The following is a 27,851-nucleotide window of genomic DNA, read 5'->3' on the forward strand; positions in this document are numbered from 1 at the left end:
TCATGCCCGTATTCACAAACATTACTATGAGGTCTCACAGTGCGTGTGAACGCACAGGGTGACACACGAACCAATCACAGAGCTCTATTCAAAGCTGTGCGTTCGATTTGCTGCTTCACTTAAGCTAGCATCGTTTGTGAATACGGGCGTCAGTCTCGACCCTTGTGCGAGCGAGACGGAATATTTAAGAAACTTACCAATGAGAAATAAGAATTTAGCGGCTTGACTTTATTCTGTGACTGAAGTGACTGTCTTCTGCCTCTAGTCTTGTGCGAGCGAGACGGAAGATTTAAGAAACTTACCACAGAGAAGCAAGGGTGCAGCGGTGACACTTTATTCTGGAAGAACTTCTCACACTGAGTATCGTTTCCTCTCTCAGATACATGAGGAGTGGATGAGACAACAGCAGGCTTCAATCTCCAGCCTTGTGCGAGCGAGACGGAAGATTAAGAAACTTACGACAGAGAAGCAAAGATGTAGCGGCTTGACTTTATTCTGTTACTGAAGTGACTGTCCTGTGCGAGCGAGACGGAAGAGTTGAGACACTTACCACAGAGAAGCAAGGGTGCAGCGGCGACACTTTATTCTGGAAGAACTTCTCGCACTGCGTATCATTTCCTCTCTCAGATACATGAGGAGTGGATGAGACAACAGCAGGTTTCAGCCTCCAGCCTTGTGCGAGCGAGACGGAAGATTAAGAAACTTACGATAGAGAAGCAAAGATGTAGCGGCTTGACTTTATACTGTGACTGAGGTGACTGTCTTCTGCCTCTAGTCTAGTGCGAGCGAGACGGAAGATTTAAGAAACTTACCACAGAGAAGCAAGGGTGCAGAGGCGACACTTTATTCTGGAAGAACTTCTCACACTGCGTATCATTTCCTCTCTCAGATACATGAGGAGTGGATGAGACAACAGCAGGCTTCAGTCTCCAGCCTTGTGCGAGCGAGACGGAAGATTTAAGAAACTTACCACAGAGAAGCAAGGGTGCAGAGGCGACACTTTATTCTGGAAGAACTTCTCACACTGCGTATCATTTCCTCTCTCAGATACATGAGGAGTGGATGAGACAACAGCAGGCTTCAGTCTCCAGCCTTGTGCGAGCGAGACGGAAGATTTAAGAAACTTACCACAGAGAAGCAAGGGTGTAGCGGCTTGACTTTATACTGTGACTGAGGTGACTGTCTTCTGCTTCTAGTCTTGTGCGAGTGAGATAGAAGATATAAGAAACTTACCACTGCGAAACAAGGATGTAGCGGCTTGACTTTATTCTGTTACTGAAGTGTCTGTCCTGTGCGAGCGAGACGGAAGAGTTGAGACACTTACCACAGAGAAGCAAGGGTGCAGTGGCGACACTTTATTCTGGAAGAACTTCTCGCACTGGGTATCGTTTCCTCTCTCAGATACATGAGGAGTGGATGAGACAACTGCAGGCTTCAGCCTCCAGCCTTGTGCGAGCGAGACGGAAGAGTTGGTGTAGGTGCCATTAGGCAGCTGGAGTTCGTCGTACTGTTCATTGTTGTACGTGCCTAGCAGGCCGCCTAGACTTGCGTAGTACCAGCCTGGGTTGGAAAAAGATGGGCATGTTATTTATCAGCCATTTTTAATACGAACATGTCAAGAAGTTTAGAGAATTATAGATTTTAACTAGCTGACCCGGCAAACTTTGTTCCGCCTTATTGGCAATAAATANCTGACCCGGCGAACTTTGTTCCGCCTTAATGGCAATAAATAAGCAGACTTTTTTTAAAATTTCGAACGGGATGAAAAGTATCCTATGTCCTTCTCCTGGCTCTAAACTACCTCCCTGACAATTTTCAGCTAAATTGGTTCAGCCGTTCTTGAGTTATAAGTGGAGTAACTAACACGACTTTCTTTTATATATATAGATAGATATAGATTGTTCAGCTTGGAAGTCTTAATAGCAACAGAACTGCGACTAATTAGTAGTTGCCCGTTCATTTGTGATTGTCATGAATGGAAACTTAGCGCCACTGGCAAATGACTAGGCTAGGCGGATCTAGCTAACAATGTTGTACAATCTCCGCAATCACATACTGTCACAAAAAGTCCGTAATAAGCGTGGACAGTAAGGAAAAGAAGCAGCACAATAAAATTCAGTCACTATTGTCAACTTTTTTCAAAAAAACAAGGTGTGAGCGTAAATGAAATAAAACCGTAAGCTTGGTAATATTATCGTACCGTGATCCCAGGATTTCACAAATTTAGTCATGGGACATCGCCCCCTTTAAGGGATACCTTCAAATATTGGTCAAAACGGAATAAATATTTTTGATTTTACTTTTCACTATACCTGTGACCTGCAGCTTGCAGGTATGGAAGCGGAAGTTGCAGTGTATGTTCAGTCCGTTGGTGCCGGCCATCTTCAGCTCGTCGCCTTGGCGGTCGATCACGAAGTCGTCCACTAAAGCCGGGAGGTTCAGTACTGACCCGCCGATTGATACTTGCTGTAAAACATTTAGGTGTGGATTAAAAAATAAGTTGCTATAGGTATCACGGGGAGTGCTCCGAAGAATTATCCGGACTTATTCCTGCCGCCACTTTTCGCCGCCGATCTACCCGACAGCACTTCCACTCCCATCACTTAGATGGTTGGCAGTCCACAACAGTACGTTTCTCTAGAAACTTCCTGCCCCGTACAACCAAACTGTGAAATGGACTGTCGTCTGCGGTGTTTCCGGACGGATACGACCTGCAAGCTTTCAAGAGGAGAGCGTATCTTCACCTTAAAGGCCGGCAACACACCTGTAACGCCCCTGGGTCTGTGGGTGTCTATGGGCGACGGTAATCACTTACCATCAGGTGATCCGTCTGCTCGTTTGCATCTCGTTTTTTGTCACATAAAAAAAAGGCATAGACAGGCATAGCGCTAACTGAGTCGGTTCCTTCAACAGTGGTTCGGTGCGGTGACAAATGATGTAACTAACGTTATGATGTAATAAAAAATCCTCTAACACCGCTCCACCACTTCAGGAACTGAGTGAGTTATGCTCGGGTTGTAGTAAGTATTTTCATGATTTATATTTTTCATTATTGCCGAGTTTCAGACATCAAAGATCATCTCTCAGAGAAAGAAAATAGGAAGAGTTGCCAGCATTGTGAACAGTCTACGACCAATTACTTTAGTGCTTTAGTGCATTAAGTTCGCCTTATGTACAAATTTATTTTGGCATAAAAGTTTAAATAAATAAATAAATTACTATTTACATCTCCTTTATTGACACTGAATCTATCTATTTGTAAATTTCTCGAGCTAATAGTATATAGCTAGTCATTTTTTTGTCGGTGATGGGACAAATGCCTCAGTCTGACACCAGACTTGTAACATAAGCTGTTATTAACTACGCGATAGAAGAAGAAGTACATATAATAGACCTAACACTAAAACAAAAAGCATAATTAATGACTGTGAGTCAGTGACTGTGTGTGCTCACTAGTTTTTATTGCCGATCTTCTGTACACCATATCAGGCCTGTTCATCTCCGCGAGTTTACAACGAAAACAAAACACGCACGATGGCCCACCTACAGGATACTATTCGACAAGGCCTCACATACGAGCGAACATTGACTCACACACGCGTATTCTTGTGTATGATGGAAGAAAATAAAGAAAATGGTGTACTAAATACTGTGCAGTATTTAACTGCCTAAATAATAATAAAAACACAGAATGTACTTTTTTTTAAGTTGCCTCAAGACACTGAGAGGTAAATAAGTAGTTAATATTATTCATGTTAATGCATGCTAAATTTTCCGCAGTTTGGCACCTTACGTCACATCATTTTACCAAAGTCAGCCCTATAGCTTCGGCGCAGTGCCGATCACTGACGTTTGTCAACAAAATGGTGCTTGACTCTTGAGACAGGCTAAATTACACCATATTGTTATTGACATTGAGCATACATTTTTTTAAATACCTTCGCGAAGTAAAACTTCTGTACGTAGTACTTATTATTATTCTGTGACCATATTCAAATAATCATCTTCGTATTATTACACCAAACACTCACCTCCTTATACAAATGAACTTGAACCGGAGCTCTCCTCGCCAACACTAACAAGTTATATCGTCCCTCATCATCACTTGTCATCAGCACGCTGAACTTGTTCTGGCGATAGTCCTTACTGAGCAGGAAGGTGCCGGGTTCGGTGATCGTGATGACCCGCTTGTCGAACGTCACTAGCGTGCCTTGCCCGGTCATCATTGCCATACCTGGATATTGAATAAATGAAATGACTGACATTGACAAGGGTGATTCTCTCTCTCTTCCTGCGGATGTTGGGAAAGGCAACTAAGGAGTGTTTAATGTGAACATCGTATCTATCCAATCCGTTCAAATTTATCTATGAGACCTTTTTTAATCCACAACGAGGAAGATCTTGGCCTGCATCTCGCCAGTTATATCATCTAGCTTTTTTACCACCACTTTTTCTTACTATTCGATTTAAAGATTACGATATTCGATTTAGTATTTTAATAGAAAAAATAAAAGTACGTTGTTTAATCTTGAACGAAGAAGCATTCGCAAATGAACCCTTTATTGCGCAACACGCCTTTGTTACAATTGGAATAAGGTTGTGTTTGTGTATCTTTTTGGCCACTTTGGGTGTCACGATCTATTTGACGTTGACTATACAAGTTCGTGTATAGATTTACACATTACGATAGAGCCAAGAATAGAAAGTACGGGTGAGCTTATACTCTATAAAGAGATTTCTTCTAACTACTGCCAATTCCCAACACAACTTACCAGCAAACGGCGGCAGTACATTATCCAAGTCCAAATACGGGCGTATCTCGTAGTAATACGACCACATGCTTCTATTGGTGTTGAGCCAGTCGTCTATAAACTCCCTGACCGCGCGGTACTCGGCTATTTCACTGAATTCCGAAGTTTGCTTAGTGTCTACTATCTATGGGAATGTGACTCTACGCTACGATGCGAGCCAAATGGAGGATTTGAACTATACTATACTCCACTCGTTGAGTAAGAGAGGCTAGATGTTCGCTCATTTATCCCTCAGTCACCCCTTACGACAATCCTGTTCTACTCTGCCAGAACCATAGGGCAAGTTGACATGAACAAAAAAGCCACAATACGCGCTTTAGAATGTATACAGCGAGATTACTCCGAAAAACGTTATCCAAAGTTTCGAACGTTGCCATCCCTCTCACACAAAGCGAGAAACCAGTATGAGCGACAATGACACATATATCCGAAACTAAGTAAACGGCGTTTTGGAGTAACCCTGACTCACCAGCAAACGGAAAATTTTCACAAAATGCCCTTTACAATAAACAGGACTTACCAGCGAACGGCGGTAGTACGTTATCCAAATCCAAATACGGGCGTATCTCGTAGTAATACGACCACATGCTTCTATTGGTGTTGAGCCAGTCGTCTATAAACTCCCTGACCGCGCGGTACTCAGCTATTTCACTGAAGTCCGGAGTCCGGTTGAAGGCATGCCACGACATGGGAAGCTTTTGCTCGAGGAGGATTGTCCCTTCGCGAGGGTCGAAGATGAAGTTGGTTTTTGGGGTGCGGTGGCTGAAAAAGAGTCTATAGTTAGGCCAAACATAATGGAAAAAAATTTCAGCGTATCATATGTATAACTAGGCGAGATATAATGTTATAACTTTGCAGTCTATGTATGTCAGTGTATAACTCTAAGCGCCATTTAGCTTGATGTATGTACATTTGGTTTAATAAACAATAGTCTGTTATCGAAAATAAAACAAGTTTCATTATAGACATCAATCGGCGACAATTGCGACAAGGTGGCACCGCTACAATAGCAGATTATAACACTCTTTTTATTTCTAAATCTGCGTGGATTACGATTTAAAGTGATTTTGATGTATTATCTACATTGTAAAATTAATCAAAATCCTTCCAGCTATTTTTGCATAAAGTGAGAAACATGTGACCTTCGAAAACTTTAGTATAAAGAAAGATACATTAATCCATGTTGTTTGTATAATTATTGTGTATACTCACAGTTCTTCATACTGCAGCGCTGTTTTGGCCAAGTCGGTGACCTTTTCATAGAGGATTTCTCCAACTCGGTCCAATGCTTCTCCGATCAGGAAGTAGTCGTACCACCACTTCAGACGCACGTACGCCTCTGTGTACTGAAATAATACAAACATAAGAGTTTGTTATTATTACGCCAATTCTCTTTTATAATGCGAATAGCCACCCACAAGGTGAACTGACGACTTCATAAAGGTAGCAGGAAGACGCTGGATGCAGGCCGCCACCAACCGGCCATTGTGGAAATCATTGGGGGAGGCCCATGTTCAGCAGTGGACGTCCCATGGCTGAAATGATGATGATGAATGCGAACAGCTAGAGATTGAAAGTCACTGCCTGCAGTAGCCTAAAATGCCGCAGCTAAAAAAAGCAGTCTTTCAATTTCAAACATTATAAGGGCCTCTTCAAGGCGAGAGTTAATAGGTGCAGGGCAGGTTTGTATAGCCCGACCAGGAACATAAAAACCCTCGCCATGTTGCGGAAAACTAATAGTACTAATTTCTTTTAATGGAAACAGTTACTAAAAACTTCATTGTCATGTCATCTTGCATGTCATTAATTTGCTGTCAAAGTGTAAACAAATTTTATTTTAAAAGTGTGCAATTGATTTTGTGAATTAAATTGCTAAAAACTTTTTATAGTCGTGAAATAAAAGTGGTTCACAATGTGTTAAAGTATTTATCGAAGAGAAATACTAAGGTTTCGGACAATATTTTCATTGAATAATGTTTCCGACAAAGATTGTCAAATTGACTGACATGTTTATCGTATAGTACAGTCCACTATGAAAATTAACTGTGGTTTGTTTTAACTACCTATTTTAAAGTTTTTTGTCACTTTGTAAGTATTGAATTTTATGGAATTGGGAAAGAAGTACCTAGTTTGAAGCGTTCATGAGCAGACATTGCAGTTGAATATTCAAGTTCTGAATTTGATTATTGATGAATAATAAAATAAATCCTACTAGCTCGATTGATGGTTTCATTTAATTAATTTAAACCAGGTTACCTATTAATCTTTTTTCGTTAATTTATGAAAATATCAAATTAGCCCGTAATCCTGAATCCTGTGATACATAAAGTTAGCCTATTCATTTAACACAGGTACGACGACTGTACTCAGTGTTGCACTATCAAATGCATTTGACGCGCCTCTATGCCAGGGTTTTTATGTTCCTGGTCAGGCTATACCATCCTAGACTGCATCTCACTTTTATTGTGATTTCACTCAAATACATATTTTGTTCTGTATAAAAAATGTCAGAGAGACTTCAGATCTGTTTTAGACGTCATGTATGCCGTGAGTCCGTGACAGTTCTTTGACGTCACATGTCATCCCTCTCTCTCCACTCCACTACTCTAGGAAATTACTCATTAAAGCGCTATAACTGTAAATGTTAGACCAATCAGGTGCTTTAGCAGCAATAAAGAAACCCATTAACCAACCTTGTCTCTAACGTAGACGACCTGCTTAGTCTTCAGGAAGGTTTCCCACGCGTTTCTGAATTCAGCATAGAGTTGCATGATCTCTTCTTTGAAAGGAATATACTTCTCGATTTTGCTCCAAACCACGTTGAAAAGAGCCTTGCTGTATTTCTTCACGTTGGTCACTAGGTCGTTGTTCATTAGGTCTTTGTAGATTCTATGGAAAAATATGTGTTTTTGTATATTGTTAGAAATAACGGGAACAATCACTGTCAAACAATGTAAAATGTAGTTTGATTCTAAAGTTACCACTAGGTTAGATAAAAAGCTGTGTGAAATTGGAATTGAAATTAAGATCCATTTATAAGAATTGGTCTTAATTTCGATTCTAAAGTACGTTAGTTAAATGTAGTTCCATTCAATGTCAGCTTATTATTTTTGCACATGATAGATATAAACTTTTGTTTGTTCATCGTACAGCTTTAGCAAAAGCCGCACGCAAATCATTTGTAATTTATAAAATCATTGACGTATTGAAATAGGTAAAAAAAATTCATCCTACACGGTTAGATAAGGCAAGATTCATTTTTATGTAACAGAAAAATATCAGAAAAGCTTTAAAAGCCAAACTGAAGCAAGAAAATCGTTCTACTTACTTGTCCATCTCCTGAGTGAACGTCGATACATAGTTGAAGTACGGCGAATCCGTCAACTCCTGTGTTCTATTATAAAAGAAGTCCATCACTCCCTTCCATATAGTCACCACAAACGATTCAGCGTAGTATAGCACTTTGAAGAACAACGGCTCAATGGATTTTAGCAGATCATGCCAGTAATTGTATAACCTTGTTGTCGCATTCACCCACGTCTCCTCCCAATATTCTAGAAATCTCATATGCATATCTCTGACAAAGTTGTCGTACTGCATTATCATGGCTTCAAGTCTATCCGATACTAGCTCCATCAGATCAGCTTCCAAAGCTTTGTTAACGGATTCCAAGAAGTTAGAATACGCCATTCGTATCGTCTCAGCCACGTAAGTCAAGCTCTGTTTGATAGACTGACTGGTGTTGCCCATCATACCCCACATATCGTTGACTATTCCTGGCAGGCTCTCCAAATGGTTACGGATCGCCATTTCATCTAGCACATAGTAAGTGAATTCGACTATATCCTTGACGTAGAAATCGTTGGCGCTGTAGGATTGATTGAGGAACGTCTGGAATTCGTCTAAGTCATCTTTGATGACGTGCAAATCGTTCAGATCATCTAAGAAGTCGCGAATCCTCGGTTTGGCATCTGACCATATTCTTCTGAGAGCTAAATGAGCTTCCATTGGCATTTCTTTGATGATGACCAGAGTTTCGTTGATTTGGTTGTAGACAGCTTTAAGGGAATATACAGCGGTGGATTTGACCTCGGCGAAGATTTCTGGTCGCCATATTAATGAGCTGGTGAGGAGTCGGGAGTGGTTCAGTCTGATGTAGGAGGCTAGGTCGACTGTGGTGACGTCATCGAAGTCACGCCATGCGTCCAGTTTTGCGGAACGCGTGTCGATGATGCGACCAATTATGTGGTAGGAGATGTCTGTAAGGGAAGACGTTGGTTACATGGACAAATATGAGTCGAGACGAAATATTGTAAAGAAAAATAGTCGATAAGGTTGAGTTTCATTTGTATACGTGTCAGAACATTTCTGCTGCATAAAGGCACCAACTTACAGTCAGCATGAAATAGTGACAGCCAAAGTGGCCAAAAAGTTGACAACGCAACCTTATTCCAATTGTAACAAAGACGTGTTGCGAACTTTTTGCCTATTTTGGGTGTCTCGAACTATTTGACGCTGACTGCGCAACTAGATAAGATGGCACAGTATTTAATGCAGTAGTTTTGTATTTCTTAATGGAAATTTATTTTGTTTTCGCCTAATTTTCGGGGTTTTTTACCCGACTGCGCCAGAAGGAGGGTTATTTAAAGTTAATGTTGATGAAATAGGTAATGATCACAATACGATTTTAAAAGGACTAGCATTTTGACAGAACAGTCCTTGCTTGAGACAAGAGTTAGTTAGACTCTCAGTATATTATTTTACTTACCATCAGAGCTGTTGAAGTGTGCCAGAAGCGACATGTCCCTCATGGACAGAATAGCAAAGCCTGTGTCGTTGCCAGTTGGCCGGAGCACTGACGTCATAGCCTTGTAGTCGGGGAACGTAAGGTCCCACGTGCCGTTTACTTTGTAGAAGTAAGTTTCGTTGGCACGCTGAAAGTAAATACGGTTTAGAAATTATACACCACAAAATTTTTATCACCGAAAAAAAAATTCTGGGTAATGAGTTATTGATACTGAACCTATTTATGCAAAAAAAAAAGTTAAACAAAGTTACTCAAAATTTCCTCCCAAAATTGGTAATTTAAGGACACACGCGTCGCTAGCACTATTTACGTAAGATAATGTAACACTTATTAAAACTCAAAATTACTTGAAATGTTGCATTAAAATGGTCTGAGCTAGCTAAGTAAGTAATAATAACACTGGAAGCGTGGTCGAGGCGTGAGCGAGACAGACATAGCGGGACAATGTGCGAGCGCGTACGACTACTCGGAGTGCCCCAGCTGTGACGCGTAAAATACGGACTAAAGAAAATTTAATATAAAAACATTAACGTTGTGAAAAAAAAAAATTTTTTTACTTTATATTTTTCACACATTTCTACATAACCTGTTAATTTTTTTTCGGTGATAAAAATTTAGTGGTTTATTGCTGATATCGTGAGCGTATGTTGATCGTGATTTTGATCTAATTATGGAAAACACAATGTTTATAAGTGACAGTAAAAATGCTTAATGCACCACTAAGGTATGCCATATTGTCAGACACTACAAAAACAGGTCTCTGGCAAAGATTCTAGCAGGCAAAGTCACTGCCAAGCTGCAATCTTTATTTGTTGGACTACGTATGTCATAGTGTCTGTCTCACCATGAAAACCCACGAGAAAATATAAATGCAAACTTTTTTGTAGGAATTTAAACCTCATAACATCAAAATAAAATGCATTTTGTATGATCATACATATTAGTCACTCACCTCCCAATGTATAGCACTCTTATTCATATCAATCAGCATCTTAGTATGCCTTAGTTTCTCATAAAACAGCGACTTCTGGAACCTATAGTAGTTGTTGAAGTAATACCATCTGCTATGTATGTTAATATCTGACTTCATATCTAGATCCAAATTCGTCGAAGGGTGGGTGCATTTGAGAGCGAATCTGTAGTCTCTGATTGGCCCGTTAGAGTTGTCCGTTAGTATGGACCGTAGTTTCAAGTACTCGTTTTCGTAGTCCGAATATTGTAGTTCTAGGGATATGTTCGACATAATTTCGGGTGTGCTGAGGTACTTGGCTTTTAGGTTGACGTCCTGGAAAAGAGATTGAAGTTGATATCGAAAAAATTAGTGTTGCTGTAGTATATCTAACGTGAAGCAAAGATGGAATAGAGGAAGAACAAAACTGTACAAGTCTATGGTCTTCATAGGGTCGCTAGACTCGCTAGCAGTGTATATACAGGGTGTCTTCATCTACGTAGGGCTTGGGTAATATTACCTTGTGCTGACTAAAGACAAACAGTTACTCAGATTCCCTTTAATTATAGTGGAAATCCTTGGGGGAGGCCTTTGTCCAGCAGTAGACGTCTTTCGGCTGAAATGAATAGTGATAATCTTAGTGACGTCAGTCTTTTACTCCGTTTCTATGGTCTCTAATACTCACCTTCCTAAATGAAGGATGCGACAGACTAAGGTCGACGTCATGCAGGTTCCCTTCAGCGACCGGCGGGTTTTCCCACTTGCCCTTGAGCTCGGCGGTCTTGTTCCTTTAACTACCGTGACGATCTGACGTCAGTCTTGTATTCAGTGACTTGGGTCTATGAGCTAGGAGTGAAGTATTAGGAAACAAACCTTTCTAAACGAAGGATGCGACAGACTAAGGTCGACGTCATGCAGGTTCCCTTCAGCGACCGGCGGGTTTTCCCACTTGCCCTTGAGCTCGGCGGTCTTGTTCCTTTAACTACCGCGACATTATGACGTTAGGTCTATGGGCTAGCTGTGACGTATTAGGAAACAAAAGCCTACCTTTCTGAACGAAGGATGCGACAGACTAAGGTCGACATCATGCAGGTTCCCTTCAGCGACCGGCGGCTTCTCCCACTTGCCCTTCAACTCGGCGGTCTTGTTCCTTTAACTACCGCGACGATATGATGCCAGTCTTGTATTCAGTGACTTGGGTCTATGAGCTAGGAGTGAAGTATTAGGAAACAAACCTTTCTAAACGAAGGATGCGACAGACTAAGGTCGACGTCATGCAGGTTCCCTTCAGCGACCGGTGGGTTTTCCCACTTGCCCTTGAGCTCGGCGGTCTTGTTCCTTTAACTACCGCGACGATATGACGCCAGTCTTGTATTCAGGGTCTTGGGTCTATGGGCTAGCAGTGACGCATTAGGAAACAAAAGCCTACCTTTCTAAATGACGGATGTGACAAAGAGAGGTCGACGTCATGCAGGTTCCCTTCAGCGACCGGCGGCTTCTCCCACTTGCCCTTGAGCTCGGCGGTCTTGTTCCTTTAACTACCGCGACATTATGACGTTAGGTCTATGGGCTAGCTGTGACGTATTAGGAAACAAAAGCCTACCTTTCTGAACGAAGGATGCGACAGACTAAGGTCGACATCATGCAGGTTCCCTTCAGCGACCGGCGGGTTCTCCCATTTGCCCTTGAGTTCGGCGGTCTTGTTCCTTTAACTACCGCGACGATCTGACGTCAGTCTTGTATTCAGTGACTTGGGTCTATGAGCTAGGAGTGACGTATTAAGAAACAAACCTTTCTGAACGACGGATGCGACAGACTAAGGTCGACGTCATGCAGGTTCCCTTCAGCGACCGGCGGGTTCTCCCACTTGCCCTTGAGCTCGGCGGTCTTATTCTTTAGTGAAGTCAGTTTCGTAATCAGTGTCTATCTATGGGTCGCTAGCTGTGACGTATAAGAAAACAAACCTTTCTAATTGAAGGATGCGACAGACTAAGGTCGACGTCATGCAGGTTCCCTTCAGCACCGGCGGGTTCTCCCACTTGCCCTTCAGCTCGGCAGTCTTGTTCCTTTAACTACCGCGACGATCTCAGTGACGTCAGCACTCAGCGTCAATCTATGGGTCGACACTAGCCGTGACGTATTAGGAAACAAAAGCCTACCTTTCTGAACGAGGGATGTGACAGGCTAAGATCGACATCATGCCGGTTCCCTTCAGCGACCGGCGGGTTTTCCCACTTGCCCTTCAGCTCGACGGTCTTGTTCCTTTAACTACCGCGACGATCTCAGTGACGTCAGCACTCAGCGTCAATCTATGGGTCGACACTAGCCGTGACGTATTAGGAAACAAAAGCCTACCTTTCTGAACGAAGGATGCGACAGACTAAGGTCGACGTCATGCAGGTTCTCTTCAGCGACCGGCGGGTTTTCCCACTTGCCCTTGAGCTCGGCGGTCTTGTTCCTTTAACTACCGCGACATTATGACGTTAGGTCTATGGGCTAGCTGTGACGTATTAGGAAACAAAAGCCTACCTTTCTGAACGAAGGATGCGACAGACTAAGGTCGACATCATGCAGGTTGCCTTCAGCGACCGGCGGGTTTTCCCACTTGCCCTTTAGTTCGGCTGTCTTGTTTTCGTCGCGGACATTCCAGCTGAGTCGCGCGGAGCCGTCCAGCATCGTGTCTTGGAGACGGTATAAAGCTATGAGGTTGAAGGAACGGAGCGGGTACCAGACGTTCATTATTATTTGCTGGGATTCTGTTTCGTCCTGGAATATGAAAAATTAATTAAGATAGATGCTAGATCTTCTGTCGCCATAACAACAATGTTAACAGCATTGTTGTGTTCCGGCAGTTAGAGGTAAGATAGCCAGTTCCTCCGTGGTTGAGGATTCCGGGTGAAGCTCGCTTCCACCTTCGGCCTGATCGTCACTTACCATCAGGTGAGACACAGGCCAAGAGCTTCCTCGTTGTGGATAAAAAAAAAAAAAAAAAGATTCGGGCGTCGCAGGACCGGTCTTTGTGGAAAACTTTGGGGAGGCCTTTATCCAGCAGTGGACGTCTTTTGGATGAAACGAACGAATGATTTGAGATAGATAAAATACTCTTTATTGCACACTAGCTTATGCCCGCGGCTTCACCCGCATGAAATTTAGTTTGTCACAGATCGTTATAAATTATAGCCTATACCTTATTCTAGGTTATAAACAATAATACTGTAAAGTTTAATTAAAATCCGTTCAGTAGTTTTTGCGTAAAAGAGTAACAAACATCCAGACATCCAAACTTTCGCATTTATAATATTAGGAAGAACACATAAGAGAAAAATAAAAGTAAATTAAATTGAAATGGCACAATTTAAGAGGTCTTATAGCTAGGAAAGTAACTCTTTCTTTAACACCACTTTACTACTTGTTGCTACACGCTACCTTTATCAGGTCATCGGTTCACCAAGTGTGAAGTCTGTCTACACTACGTCTTCCGGTGTAAGGTCGTCTTAAGAGCACCTTTTTGTCTTAAAGACCATCTGTTCAACGAGATAACATGTGCCCCGGCTACTGCTACAAGTTTTGCAATTCTGCATGCTATGGCGGTTATTTAGGATACCATATAAATAAATTTTAACTAACTTCCAATATTTAACCATATGAGTATGAATCCAATTATTTTCATAGATTTGAACCTTATGTCATGTTAATAAAGTTTAAATTATCAACAATATACAAATACCAACTTACCGTTGTCATATTCGTGACGTGCAAATCGTACTTCAACCACGTATCCTCAGCCCATTTGACCTTGCTGCCTTGCTTGAGTTCCTTGTCGACCGCCTCGTACTTATTCTCAAAAGTCCATGTTCGGTTCCCGTGGATAGCCATGAGTTCCATGTTTTTGCCGGATTCGTAAGTGAACACGTCCAGTTTGCCGGTCAGGTTGAATTTGGTCGCGTTGTGGAGGTGGAAGACGGTCGCTTGTTTCACGTCCTAAAAGTGATTGTTTTATGCATGACTAGGCAGGAATTTGACCGCAATCGCATCTGGTATTAAGTGAGATGCAGACGCAGTCTAGGATGGTACAGTCAGCGTCAAATAGTTCGTGACACCCAAAGTGGCCAAAAAGTTGACAACACAACGTTATTCCAGTTGTAACAAAGACGTGTTGCGAACTTTTTGGCTAGTTTGGGTGTCACGAACTATTTGACGCTGACTGTACTTATCTGCCCTGTAAGTGCCTATTCACCATCACCTTGAAAAGTTATACAAAATTAATAGGAGTACCATTATGTTATCTGCGGTTGTGGGAATAGCTCAAGGTATCGGTGTCAATAGCCATCGACTGTCGAACTACTCGTATTTGTATTTTACCCACTGTTAAGATCAGCATGTTCTACGTAGCTTAGCTGGCAACGTAAATGGAAATATGAGTTGTTTTATAGCTATTGTTTAATCTTTTCTATACTGATTTATAATACATACATTTGGACAACCACATGTAAAATTATAAAACCCCTGAAGAAACATAGAAAGATCTGATGGTTTTCGACCATATTTAAAGACAGGTATATACTACTTTAACAAATATTTTTGCGTATTTATTAATGAACTGCCCTGTCACTGTCTCATACCTGTATTATTTATGAAAGTAAAACTGAGACTACGGACGTCATTTTAAATTAACTGTTACCGCTGAATTTCACAAAATAATGACCATACGCACAAATAAATAAGTAATATAGAACTTACCACATTCCCGGTGTTATCAAACTCGTGTATATACTTTACACCGACAGGCGTGTGTACATTTTCCACTTCTATATCCGTAGTCGTTAAATCTAGTTGCCTCTCGCTCTTGCTCAGTATTTGTTTAAAGGAACCCTTGACAAATCTCTCTCTGTCTAAATCTATAGTCGCATTCCCATTGCTCCAAGTGTCAGTTTGGACATAATAGTACTCTGTGCTAACAAGATGCTGTGTGTTTAGTGGTATGGATAGAGATACTGTGCCGGTTTGGGTGAAGCCTTTAGTTTGTGGCGTGTAGAGGTGGGTCGTGTTTATGGATGCTGACTTATTCGGCCAAAATAGGTCGACTTTGTTGTCTGACGCTTCGTCTAAGTAGTTTATCTGTGGAGAAACGAAGAGGTTTAGGCTGAGTTGCAGCATCTTACTGTAACTTTAGCAAACGTCAAAAATCTGTCAAACTCTATACAAAAACCACCGGTTCTTGTTATAGTTACGGTTAAAGTAAGGTGATGCAACTTAGCTTTAGTGTTGTTTGATAATGCATAGTTTTCTTTCAGAAAAATTAACCAAGTTTTAGGTACTGACCAACATTACATTACAAACGTGAAAGTTTGTAGGGATGTTCAACAATGTTATGATAATAACATAGGTCTATTCGAAGTTCTACATAAATAGAAAAAAAGACAGTTACTATAACGATGACTTGAGCAATATTACTTCTACAGAAAAAGAAGTTATGAAACTGGTTGACCCATTTATTTCGATTTTCAACTTTAATCGTACTCACATTAAGTATAGACTTTAACCACGGCAGTCGTCTGAAGGGCGTGGTCAGGTTGAAATGGCCGTCTGTGTGACGTATTCCTCCATAGCGGATGTCTAATTCACCGATTTGGCTTGAACCTGGGCGGTGCATTACACCTCTAAAAAAATAAAACTATATTTAGTATTACGAACTTGGCCTTCATTGATTGGGATTTTATTGGCAGTCAAGATGTAGATCCTAGCTAAATGGGAGTTGCAACGTTGGGAATTGTTCAGTCTATTACATCTTCCAAGCTGCAGCCGGCGTAGTGTTCCAAAGTGGTGGGGGTATATGGTATATTTTGGTGGGTATAACTCTGAAAAGGACCTACATACTAACCTAGATCCGTATATAGAATTTTAATTTTACAAATGTGAAAATAGGCCTCTGTAGGTTACGGTTTTAAGCCAGTCACCTGATTAGGTCACATTTTAAAATCCAATATGCAAAGTCATGTTATTTATTTATTTCGGTATTTTTGATTTGTTGAGATTCGAGATTTTTAAATACTTTTGTTTAGTAAGCCTATCATCAATTTGTATAAGACTTTGTTCTTTAACAGCCACGCATACTCACTTGATAATCTTATAGTTGTGCACCATATCCTTCTGGTACGATCCTTTTAGCTTGAAAGTCTCTTCGTCTTCATACAACGGCGATCGTAGCGCGTAGTCCACGAAGTGAGACCCGTTGATGTCCCATTTGTACGAGAGTAGGTTGTTGACGCGTTTGTATGCAGCACTGGACGTCCAGGTTATGGTGGAGTTGGTGTCTATGCTCTCTGGTAGCATTAGGATCTGGGAATGACAATAATGTTGCAAAGAGGTGTCTTTTATTTAAATAATTTATGCCCGTTTTCACTATCAATCCCTATTTTTTAAGTGAACCCAATGAAAACAAAATTCCTTTTATGTGTTGTCACAGGGGTCACTTAAAACTAGGGATTGATGGTGAAAACGGGCATAAATTAAGAAAGCTTGGCTATCCATCCATTTAAATGTCAGAATAGTTTGAGCCAAGAAGTCTGAATCTTTTAAACGAATTCAATGTGTTCTTTTAATGTGTCTCTAAAAGTTTGTGTAACGCAAAACAAATACAAAATGGAGAAAGAACAAAATGGCGTCCGATGCAGAATGGAACTTGTCAAAGTGTGAGGTCAATGAACTTTTGTCCAGATTCATTTCGGTCACACTTTAAATGATCTTAGAGAAAGACAACAGAGTAACTAACATTCCTTTTGACACCAGGGAGGGAGTCGCATATTATTATCCACGTTTGATTTTGACAATAAGGGGTCAGATCTTGAGACTGTTGTCCACTTAACGACATACTAAGGATGAGTAGCAGCAACTTACTTTAACCGTAACTAAAATAATAACCGGTGTTTCTTGGATGGATTTTGACAGAATTTTGTCGTGTAAGTTAAAATAAGATGGTGCAACCCAGCCTTAGAGAAAAATAAAGAGTTACTCACGTTCCCTTTAACACCTGTGACGATCTTAGTGACGTCAGTCTTGTACTCCGCGTCTATGATCTTCATAGGTTCGTTAGCAGTACCAAGGTCGCCGTCTATATACAGGGTGTGCACATCCACGTTTGGTTTCGGCAAGATGGCGTTGATTTTGAGATTGAGCCGTCGGTCCATTATGTAGCCGAAAGATGCGTTGCCGCCGATCCTAGGAGGACAAAGAAATTTATAGTCACGTTACTGTTTCATTTCTTTTCTCGGACATAAATAATGAATTTATTAGACCGTCTTAGATGCGAAGATTTTTATTCTGATCTTATATTAACAAAACTTAAAAAAAAAACTTAGTAATACGACACTCGATTTGCTAGAAGTAAAATTAGACCAGTTGTAGTAAAGCAAGAGTAGATTAATAATGGCAAACACCTCAAATAAGACAGCACAGAAACCTTCTCCAATCTATTCCGCTACTCTGCATTAGAATTATTATTACTAAATCCAAAAGATTTTTATAAATGTACAGTTATAAAACAGCATATCAGACTATATTTTTTTTTGCAAAATGACACAGGTATAACAAATTAATAAGGTGCCACAATGTTTTGCTTGATTTGCCGTAGTCTATGCAATAACTTACTGCCAGATACGATCCAGGTCCATTTTGAAGCCGGCGTCCGTTTTGCTGAGGCCATCGGGCAGCGTGCTGTTTCCGAAGTAGATGTCTAAGTCCACGCTCTTTTCTATCTTCTTCACTAGTTGGTGACCGATCGCCTGTAAGGATACAATGATCGTGCATTTAGCCGCATTTTACGACATTCATGGGAAGAGTGAAGCCCCCTACTAAGTGGACCGACGACCTGATGAAGTTCGTGGGAAGTACCTGGGGGATGGTTCTTTTCTACTGTGCCAGAAGATCACGCCCATAAGCGACACTTGTGTCCTTTAAACACAGGCGATCAAAGTGGAATAGATCGGTAAATATGCGTACAAGCCTATGTTCTCTTTGTTTAACGCTAATACTTTCTTTAATGCTACAACGCGAAAAACAATCCAAGAAAAGTACTAACCTTGATGAAAAGATCTCCAATCAAGAAGCTCCATTTGAGGTCACCCTCTCCTTTCATATCGGGCAGCTCATAGTTGCAGAGAAGATATCCCGTCTTGGGTGCGAATCTAAAACAGACAGAAAAAAATAACTTTGACATAACAGGAGATCCACCAAATACCATAGAAAATCCTAAGAGAGTACCTACACAAATATAGCTTGACTTACACAAAGTCAGCGTCGCCTTGACAAAAATCTTTGTTTTAGAGCTGGGGGGAGTCGACCTAAACAAATATAGTTTGACTTACACAAAGTCAGCGTCGCCTTTGACAAAACTCTTTGTTTTAGAGCTGAGGGGAGTCGATCTAAACAAATATAGCTTGACTTACACAAAGTCGGCGTCGCCTTTGACAACAATTCTTGTTTTAGAGCATAGAGGAGTTGATCTAAACAAATATAGCTTGACTTACTCAAAGTCAGTGTCCCCTTTGACAAAGATCTTTGTCCTGTATCTGGGGAGTCGAGCTAAAGAAACTGACAGTTTGACTTACACAAAGTCAGCGTCGCTATTTACAAAAATCCTTGTTTTAGAGCTGGGGGGAGTCAACCTAAACAAATATAGCTTGACTTACTCAAAGTCGGCGTCGCCTTTGACAAAGATCCTTGTCCTGAGCTTGGGGAGTCGAGCTAAAGAAACTGACAGTTTGACTTACACAAAGTCGGCGTCGCCTTTCACAAAGTGGATTCTCTGTAACGGAGTGGCGGCCTGCACGCTGACCGCACGCCGCAGGCCCGGGTACGCGGCCACGTGCGCTTTGAAGTATAGGTCCTTGCCTTCTTTCAGCTGGGGAGAGTCGAGCTGAAAAGAGGGGGTAGTAACAAAACTGCCTTACGTTACTGCCAAAAAACCAACCTATGTTCCACGAATAAACGAATTTTGATTTTGATTTTTTGATTTTGAACAGTTGGCATCACTGGCGAGTGACACAGCCTTACTCTACAGTGGCGCCAACTGGTAAGCACTAAAACAATAGCTTTTATTCTTGTATCGTATGTAAGGATCTTGATGTCGACTATATGACATGATGATGACCTTCTGACAAGAGTCATCAGCTGATTTAATGTGCCGCCCTAAGTAAAGAATCATTTCATTCATTCAGATTGATTTATGCTACAATTTACAGTACTGCGTGACGTATTTATTTATTTATGAATAGAACGGTAGTACCAAATTACACTATTCTGACTTACTTTCTGCTTTGATCGAACCACTACAGTCATTGTGGTTTAGAAGGAAATTGTACACGAAACATAAACACTGCAGTAACATCTTATTTAGTTTTAATAATGTTGATTTTGCAACAAACATTTACGATCTTCTGGTGACAGAACACTAAAAATTACTCTTACCTTAAAGTACAAATCAGTGTAATTGTCCCCCTTCTTGGCGCCGGCCTTGACGGTGGCCTGCACTGCACCGGTGACCTGGGAGGTGGCTATAAACTGCTCGGCACTGGACTCGAACCGCATGACCACGTTGATCGGCTGCCCTTCGCCTTTCGGCACTAGCACTAGCGACATCTGTCAAACGCATGAGTTGTAATTTAAACATTGTAAATTGAATAATGGCGGCAAGCGCAGCGTAGGACATCCACCCATAAGGTGGACTGATGACTTCATAAAGGAAAGCGCTGGAGGCAGACTGCTACCAACGGGGCAGTCTGGGAATCATTGGGGGAGGCCTATGTTCAGCAGTGGACGCCTTGTAGTTGAAATGATGATGATGATGAAAAGGGTAATTGTTCAACACTAATTGACATAATTAAGTTGTGCGATGTAGATGTCGTAAGATGCGACTAAGGGAGAATAATGAGCGAACGTCAGCAGGGTTACTCAGAAACGCCGTTTACGTAGTTTTGGGTATATTTATCACTGCTGCTCATTCTGACACCTCGCTTTGTGTGAGAGGGGTAGAAGTATACAAACTTTGGATTACGTTTTTCGGAGTAGCCCCACAGGCCTCTCTAACCCATCTGGCCAGATTAAGAAGTGTATGCCAAATTCTCTCTGGTAAATAGGAGCAGGTTGTGATTCTGTAGTGGAGATAAAGGATCCGATGATGATCATCAGAAATAAACCCTAGTTCTGGTGTTAAATTTTAAAATTTAGATTTTTAGTTGCTTTGAAATTGACTGCACAGAAAAGTTGGTCAAAATAGTGACGTCATCGGTTGCATTTGTTTAGTTTATGATAGAGCAACAAAATATCCCATTACATACCTCTAGTGGTTCCCTTGAGGTAACTTTTCCAGTGATCGTATACTCCATGGTGTCAGTAGTCAGTGATCCTTTTATATCGTCTTTTTCAAACTCGGAGATAATTTTCATTGCTCTGAAAAAATATAACGATTAGTATCGATGATGGGCGATGGCACATCAAGCTAAATACTGTAGCATCTTAAGTGATAGTATTAGATGCTTTTTCGCAACAACAATGTGTAATCTGATGTGCTGTCAACTGTATATTGATCTATAGCATTATTTGTAAATAAAGTTTTTTTATCGTGTGGCAGACTTCTTTTGTCGCGTCTGGCAGTTGGAAGTTAGATAGCCAGTTACTCCGTGGTTGAGGATTATGGGTGAAGCTCGCTTCTACCTTCAGTTTAATCACTTTGCATCAGGTAAGTGAGATGCAGGCCATGAACTTTTGTTGAGGATAAAAAAATTTAGGATTTCTCACCTGTAAGGCTGTAACCTTCCAAGAGGTAAGATAGCCAGTTTCCTTGTGGTTGAAGATTACCCTTTCGGCCTGGTCATCACTGTCCATCAGGTGAGATGCAGTCTAAGAGCTTCCTCGTAAAGAAAATAACAATTTCTTACCTGTACCCTTCGTGGGGTGTGCTCAAAGCCACACTGAACAGGGTCGGCCTCAGGTCAGCCTTCAGCGAGTAGTAAGTATGAAATCGCTGGCGATTGGAGTTAAGATAGCCAGTTCCTCTGTGGTAAAGGATTCCGAGTGAAGCTCGCTTCCACCTTCGGCCTGATCATCACTTTCCATCAGAACAAGGGCTTCCTCATTGAGGATAAAAAAAAGTAGGATATCTTACTGGCAGTTGGAGGTAAGATAGCCAGTTACTCTGTGATTCAGGATTCTGGGTGAAGGTCGCTTCCACCTTCGCAGCTTCGGGCTGATCATCACTTTCTAACAGAACCAGAGCTTTCTCATTAAGGATAAAACAAAAAAAAAAAACGATTTCTTACCTGTATCCTTCATGCGGCGTGCTCAAAGCCACACTGAACAGGGTCGGCCTCAGGTCGGCCTTCAGCGAGTAGTAAGTGTCTTCGCTGGAGAAGTCTGTGGTCAGGGTCTGCTGGTCTTCCTCCTTGCTGTATAGGAGTGCGAGCTCGGAAGACTGGTATAAGCATTCACATTTGTACTAATAGTTACCACCTAGGTTTTTCGCCATAACAACAATGTTAACAGCATTGTTGTGTTCCAGCAGTTGGACGTAAGTTCTGTAGTTTAGGATTCCGACTGAAGCTCTTTTCCACCTTCGGCCTGACCTTATAAGCTTCCTAAAAGATTGGGATTTTTTACCTGTATCCTTCATGCGGCGTGCTCAAAGCCACACTGAACAGGGTCGGCCTCAGGTCGGCCTTCAGCGAGTAGTAAGTGTCCTCGCTGGAGAAGTCTGTGGTCAGGGTCTGCTGATCTTCCTCCTTGCTGTAGAGGAGTGCGAGCTCGGAAGACTGGTACTAGCATTCACATTTGTACTAATAGTTACCACCTAGGTTTTTCGCCATAACAACAATGTTAACAGCATTGTTGTGTTCCAGCAGTTGGAGGTAAGTTCTGTGGTTTAGGATTCCCGGCGAAGCTAATTTCCACCTTCGGCCTGACCTATAAGCTTCTTAAAAGATTGGGATTTTTTACCTGTATCCTTCGTGGGGCGTGCTCAAAGCCACACTGAACAGGGTCGGCCTCAGGTCGGCCTTCAGCGAGTAGTAAGTGTCCTCGCTGGAGAAGTCTGTGGTCAGGGTCTGCTGATCTTCCTCCTTGCTGTATAGGACTGCTAACTCGGAAGGTGGAAGAACGGGAACTAGAGCTCCACGGGATTTGAACCGGATGTGACGGTTGGGGGGAGGACGCCATATTGCGTCCGCGAATAGCTATAAAATGTAAAAAAGAAAAATTGAAATTCTTTATTACTATGATGGATCGTATTTTATTAAATCACAACTCTGCCAGGTGAGGGTGCCGTGATAAATCTTATCGATGTTTATAGACGACAAACGTAAGAATTTATCGCGTAAAGTCGATAAAATGGCGCAATAAAAGCTTATTGCGGCGTGCATCCTAAGGCTACAGGTCTTAAATCGAGAAATTTCTAAGTTGCTGTGCTCAAACAGGTCTTCTCACACGACTTTATATTTATATACAGGTAGTTTACGCCACACAATAAGATTATCTAAGAGGTGCGAATACTTCATTTGCGTGAGTTAACTCTGCACAACGACATCTATTGGTAGATTCCCGTACTTTTACTTAGAAATATTCGTACAATCCGTTAGTTTCTCTTTGCCATTTTGTCAGCAAGCTTAAAACAACACTTACATAGTTATTCTGGTCGCCTTGCTGTATATGGATGCCACCACCAACCATATTTTCGCTTTCCGCAAAGTCTTTTTTGAACTCCATCTTGATGTAGTAGTCTTCTAAGAACGGGGAGGTTAAGTTCAAGCTTCCAGACGTTTCCACGAAGGGGTCGTCGAGCTGTAAATATGAAAATACAGTTGAAGATAAGTATAGAATTTTAAGAACTCCTCAATATTCAGAAGGATTTTTCTGTGACACATTTAATTTATTTACCAAAGTACCTATTTAGAAGACACGTTAGGTTCCCCGTGAAAATCTATGTCTTTATTTAATAACTAACTGTCCCAGCGAACTTGTAACCCTACCGCCAGTAAAAAGTTGTCTTAACTTATTTGTAATATCACCTTTAAACTTCAACTTTATGATATTTCTAGTGTTGCACTGGATAGGGGGTAAAGCATGGGGTAATGTGATCAGGGTAAAAAAGGTGATTAAAGTCTTCCTTACCCTCTTACTAATAAAAATTGCACTACAATGGCACGTTTATTTTTAAAACGACATTTTAAACTAAAAAAAAGTTACTCACTTCAAGTCTGGCAGCAGCAGTGACTTTAAACGAAGGCATGGCAATATCGGCGGCCATCTTCCACAAAGCGTCTTCCAGCCTCGCCGACACTTTGGCTTCCAAAGCTGGCAACACTATCAACGGAGTCACGATGCCCACTGACGCTAGGTACGATTGAAACGTGTCGTCTTCGCCGCTTTCTGTCTCGTAGTACAGTTTATACGATATCTGTAATAGGTTATTGTTTTAATGAAATGAACTTCAATTTATATTAACTTTTTCAATGCTATTTTACTTAACGTCGATATAGTTTTGTTATTAAGCAAAATAACAGCTAGAGTTTGGTTTACCTAGCTAATGTCTTTTTTTTGACCAGCCAGTTCAGCCTTTGGGTCGATTGGGGCACCCTGCATTAAGCAAGATTTAGACATTTAAGGGGACTGAATATAATACTTAAGGCAGCTATTTCAGCCCATTGCTTGCAGCAGGAATCTCCCAACCCAAGGTGCGGACGAATGTCCAATTTTAAGTCAATAACTCGTGGCTCCGTGTCAATGGTCCCAGAGGACATCGTCGGGCTTTAGTGGGAAGGTTCCGCCCGTTTGGCTGGATGAGTCCCACATAACCCAAAAATGGTAAAGTATTTCCCGAAGAAAAAAGGCCTCTCCCAAAGCAAGCCTCTAAGTAAAAAACTCAGCTAATTGCTACCCGGCGAGTGTCGTCGCTCCATTATAACGGAGTGTGTGCTATAGAAGCACTTCCAAAGAGTCTATCTCAATAGGTCCCACACATTTCTTACCTCATGCCAATAAGTCCCGTTGTACAGCAGCGCCAAACAAGTAGTGTTAAACTTCTCCCCAAAGGTGATATCCACAGTATACACCGACTTTAGTTCGCGTATCGCAGGGAAAGGCGTCACCAGGTTTAAAGTGTTCGTCATCACTGTGAATGACTGGAAAAGATGATTATTTATTTAATAGAAAGATAACGCACTAATATATGGAAATAATAAATAGAATTGTAAATCATTACAAAAGGCTGCTTGTGACGACGGTTGCAGCATAGCAGCCGAAACGTCAAGCCGTGAGTACATAATGTAACTCATTAATAAATGTCGCGTTAATACCTGTGTCCTTCTATTTTAGTTGAAATGGAACGCGAAAGTTTAAAATCTTATATTAGAAAAGTAATAAATTAAGGTTGTATGCAAAAAATCAGGCCGACTCAACCCGTCTGGCCAGCGTGGGAAGTGTAGGCCAAATAATTAATTTGTTATTGGTAAATTAAAGAGGGTCGTGCTCCCGTAAGTATGATCAAAATGATGATGATGAACTAACGCCCGTATTCACAAACATTACTATGAGGTCTCACAGTGTGCGTGGATGCACAGGTTGACACACGTACCAATCACAGAGCTCTATTCGACGTTGTGCGTTCGATTTGCTGCTTCACTTAAGCAAGCATCGTTTGTGAATACGGGCGTAAACGACACGATGAAGATGATTGATTAATAAGGGTTATTATTCAAATATACTCAAGATCTTCAAAACTTTACTTACCTCTAGAACAAATACGTCAGTAAGCACAATGGGAGGCTTGTCTGGTAAGTGTAACGTTGCGTTTATTTCCATAATGTCTTCTTCGTCGATACCAATAAACTGTAACAAAAGTAACGATATTATCTCTTTAATAATTGTTCAGATGAGAAATCAGTGTTATATAAAGTTTCTAAACATTGGCGATGTAGCTAATTGTTTAGATGAGAAATCAGTGTAGCAAAAATGTATTAAAAATTGGCAATGTAGCAAAAAGGGTTGCAACGTCTACAGCGCTACAATAGTGTTATATCGCATCAAACATAAATTAAGCTCACCTTTGATAAGATACGCATGGTAGGTGACGGTAGGGTGACGCTTGTTTGGTAGTAGGCTTCCAAGGTATTGAGGTCTGTTACCAGCTCAACTATGGTGTTATATCAGCCCATAGACAAGCTCTCCAAAATTAGCCGCGTGGAAGTTGTTAGAACATGTATGATCCGGCTCATATCGGCTTTACAATGGTGTTATATCGTTCCAAAAACCATGTACTCACCTTAATAAGATGCGCATGGAAGGTAACAGTAGGGAAGTAGAATGTATCAAGCTGTAGACGCGCCGTGGTGTTAAAGTTCTTTATGAATGTGTCGTAGTTGTTAAGGAGTAGCATATGGACACAAATGTGGCGTCACATCGGACCATAGACAAGCTGACCTTGATGAGATACGGATGTGTATAGAACGTGACAGTGGGGTGGTACAGGTCAAATGTCCTGTACCGCTGATATAAGCCTATAAGGTTTCATATAGGCGCTTTTATGGTGTTATATCGTTCCAAAAACTATGCACTTACCTTGATAAGATGAGTATGGAAGGTAACAGTAGGGTAGTATAGCGTATCAAGCTGCAGTTGCTCCGTGGTGTCAAAGTTCTTAATAAATGCGTCGTAGTTATGGGCACTAGTGTGGTGTCACATCGGACCATAGACAAGCTGACCTTGATGAGATACGGATGTGTATAGAACGTGACAGTGGGGTGGTACAGGTCAAATGTCCTGTACCGCTGATATAAGCCTAAAAAGTTTCATACAGGCGCTTTTATGGTGTTATATTGGTCCACAACTACGCACTTGTTAGAATATATATATCTACATACCTGATTTATATTAANAATTTACAAATGATTAATGCCAAAAATTCTAACACACTCACCTTGATAAGATGCGCGTGGAAGGTAACAGTAAAGCGTATCAAGTTGTAAACGCGCCGTGGTATCGAAGTTCTCAATGAATGTATCGTAGTTGTTAAGAGGTTGCTTATCGGAACGAGTTTGGTGTCACATCAGACCATAGACAAGCTCACCTTAATGACATACGTTTGGAACGTGACAGTGGGATGGTACAGGTCTAATGTCTTGTAGCGCTGATATAAGCCTAAAAAGGTTTCATATCGGCGCTTTTACAGTGTTATATCAAACCATAGACAAACTCACCTTGATAAGATGCGCGTGGAAGGTAACAGTAGGGTAGTAGAGCGTATCAAGCTGCAGTCGCGCCGTGGTATCAAAGTTCTCAATGAATGTATCGTAGTTGTTAAGAGGTTGCTTATCGGAACTAGTGTGGTGTCACATCGGACCATAGACAAACTCACCTTGATGAGATACGGATATGTATAGAACGTGACAGTGGGATGGTACAGGTCTAATATCTTAGCGCTGATATAAGCCTAAAAAAGGTTTATATCGGCGCTTTTACGGTGTTATATCAAACCATAGACCAACTCACCTTGATAAGATGCGCATGGAAGGTCACAGTAGGGTAGTAGAGCGTATCAAGCTGCAAACGCGCCGTGGTGTCAAAGTTCTTTATGAATGTCTCGTAGTTGTTAAGGAGTAGCATATGGACACAAATGTGGCGTCACATGGGACCATAGACAAGCTGACCTTGATGAGATACGGATGTGTATAGAACGTGACAGTAGGGTGGTACAGGTCTAATGTCTTGTAGCGCTGATATAAGCCTAAAAGAGGTGCCATATAGGCGCTTTTATGGTGTTACTAGCTTTTGCCCGCAGCTTCACCCGCGTGAAATTTAGTTTGTCACAGATCGTCATAAAATAAAGCCCATATGTTATTCTGGGTTATAAACAATAATACTGTAAAGTTTCATAAAATCCGTTCAGTAGTTTTTGCGTGAAAGAGAAACAAACATCCAGACATTCAGACATCCAAACTTTCGCATTTATAATATCAGTATAGAATATCGGTCCACAACTATGTACTCACCTTGATAAGATGCGCAGTGAAGGTAACAGTAGGGTAGTAAAGCGTATCAAGTTGTAAACGCGCCGTGGTGTCGAAGTTCTCAATGAATGTATCATAGTTGTTATGTTCGTGTTGGAACCTTTCTTGCAGGACGTCTAAAAGGCCTTTTCCGCGGTCGTGGAGCAGGATCGCTATACCGAACTGGTGGATAAAGAAAATTCATTGTTAATTGGGCTGTTCAAAAGCATAAAATGTAGATAATTTCTGAAGTT

General features: G+C 41.3%; 1 protein-coding gene across 9 annotated transcripts in view; it reads right to left on the reverse strand.

Moving 5' to 3' along the window:
• Apoltp (Apolipoprotein lipid transfer particle) overlaps positions 1-27,851 on the reverse strand; it is an 80,960-nt gene that overhangs the window by 15,337 nt on the left and 37,772 nt on the right. For 3 of the 9 annotated variants that reach the window (XM_028302983.1, XM_028302976.1, XM_028302986.1), the window contains 28 exons: positions 27,601-27,780; positions 25,343-25,441; positions 24,583-24,735; positions 23,805-24,011; positions 23,237-23,395; positions 22,556-22,791; positions 20,902-21,013; positions 20,033-20,203; positions 19,336-19,481; positions 18,645-18,750; positions 18,215-18,348; positions 17,584-17,785; positions 16,686-16,906; positions 16,092-16,227; positions 15,308-15,685; positions 14,303-14,548; positions 13,199-13,333; positions 11,615-11,716; positions 10,571-10,903; positions 9,580-9,745; positions 8,140-9,070; positions 7,505-7,700; positions 6,024-6,157; positions 5,459-5,573; positions 4,773-4,899; positions 4,032-4,234; positions 2,313-2,466; positions 1,325-1,560 (listed from right to left, as the gene is read on the reverse strand). In XM_028302983.1, the coding sequence (XP_028158784.1) occupies positions 1,325-1,560; positions 2,313-2,466; positions 4,032-4,234; positions 4,773-4,899; positions 5,459-5,573; positions 6,024-6,157; positions 7,505-7,700; positions 8,140-9,070; positions 9,580-9,745; positions 10,571-10,903; positions 11,615-11,716; positions 13,199-13,333; positions 14,303-14,548; positions 15,308-15,685; positions 16,092-16,227; positions 16,686-16,906; positions 17,584-17,785; positions 18,215-18,348; positions 18,645-18,750; positions 19,336-19,481; positions 20,033-20,203; positions 20,902-21,013; positions 22,556-22,791; positions 23,237-23,395; positions 23,805-24,011; positions 24,583-24,735; positions 25,343-25,441; positions 27,601-27,780 (5,718 nt within the window). Of the gene's footprint in view, positions 1-812; positions 1,093-1,324; positions 1,561-2,312; positions 2,467-4,031; positions 4,235-4,772; positions 4,900-5,331; positions 5,574-6,023; positions 6,158-7,504; positions 7,701-8,139; positions 9,071-9,579; positions 9,746-10,570; positions 10,904-11,614; positions 11,717-13,096; positions 13,334-14,302; positions 14,549-15,307; positions 15,686-16,091; positions 16,228-16,685; positions 16,907-17,583; positions 17,786-18,214; positions 18,349-18,644; positions 18,751-19,335; positions 19,482-20,032; positions 20,204-20,901; positions 21,014-21,882; positions 21,998-22,555; positions 22,792-23,236; positions 23,396-23,804; positions 24,012-24,582; positions 24,736-25,342; positions 25,442-27,600; positions 27,781-27,851 lie in introns of all 9 variants that reach the window. The other 6 variants (XM_028302984.1, XM_028302982.1, XR_003655799.1 and 3 more) reach the window with 5 other exon arrangements.

This window comes from Ostrinia furnacalis, unplaced genomic scaffold (genome assembly GCF_004193835.3).
Source record: "Ostrinia furnacalis isolate ACB-3 unplaced genomic scaffold, ASM419383v2 OfSCF1172, whole genome shotgun sequence".
NCBI lineage: Eukaryota > Metazoa > Arthropoda > Insecta > Lepidoptera > Crambidae > Ostrinia > Ostrinia furnacalis.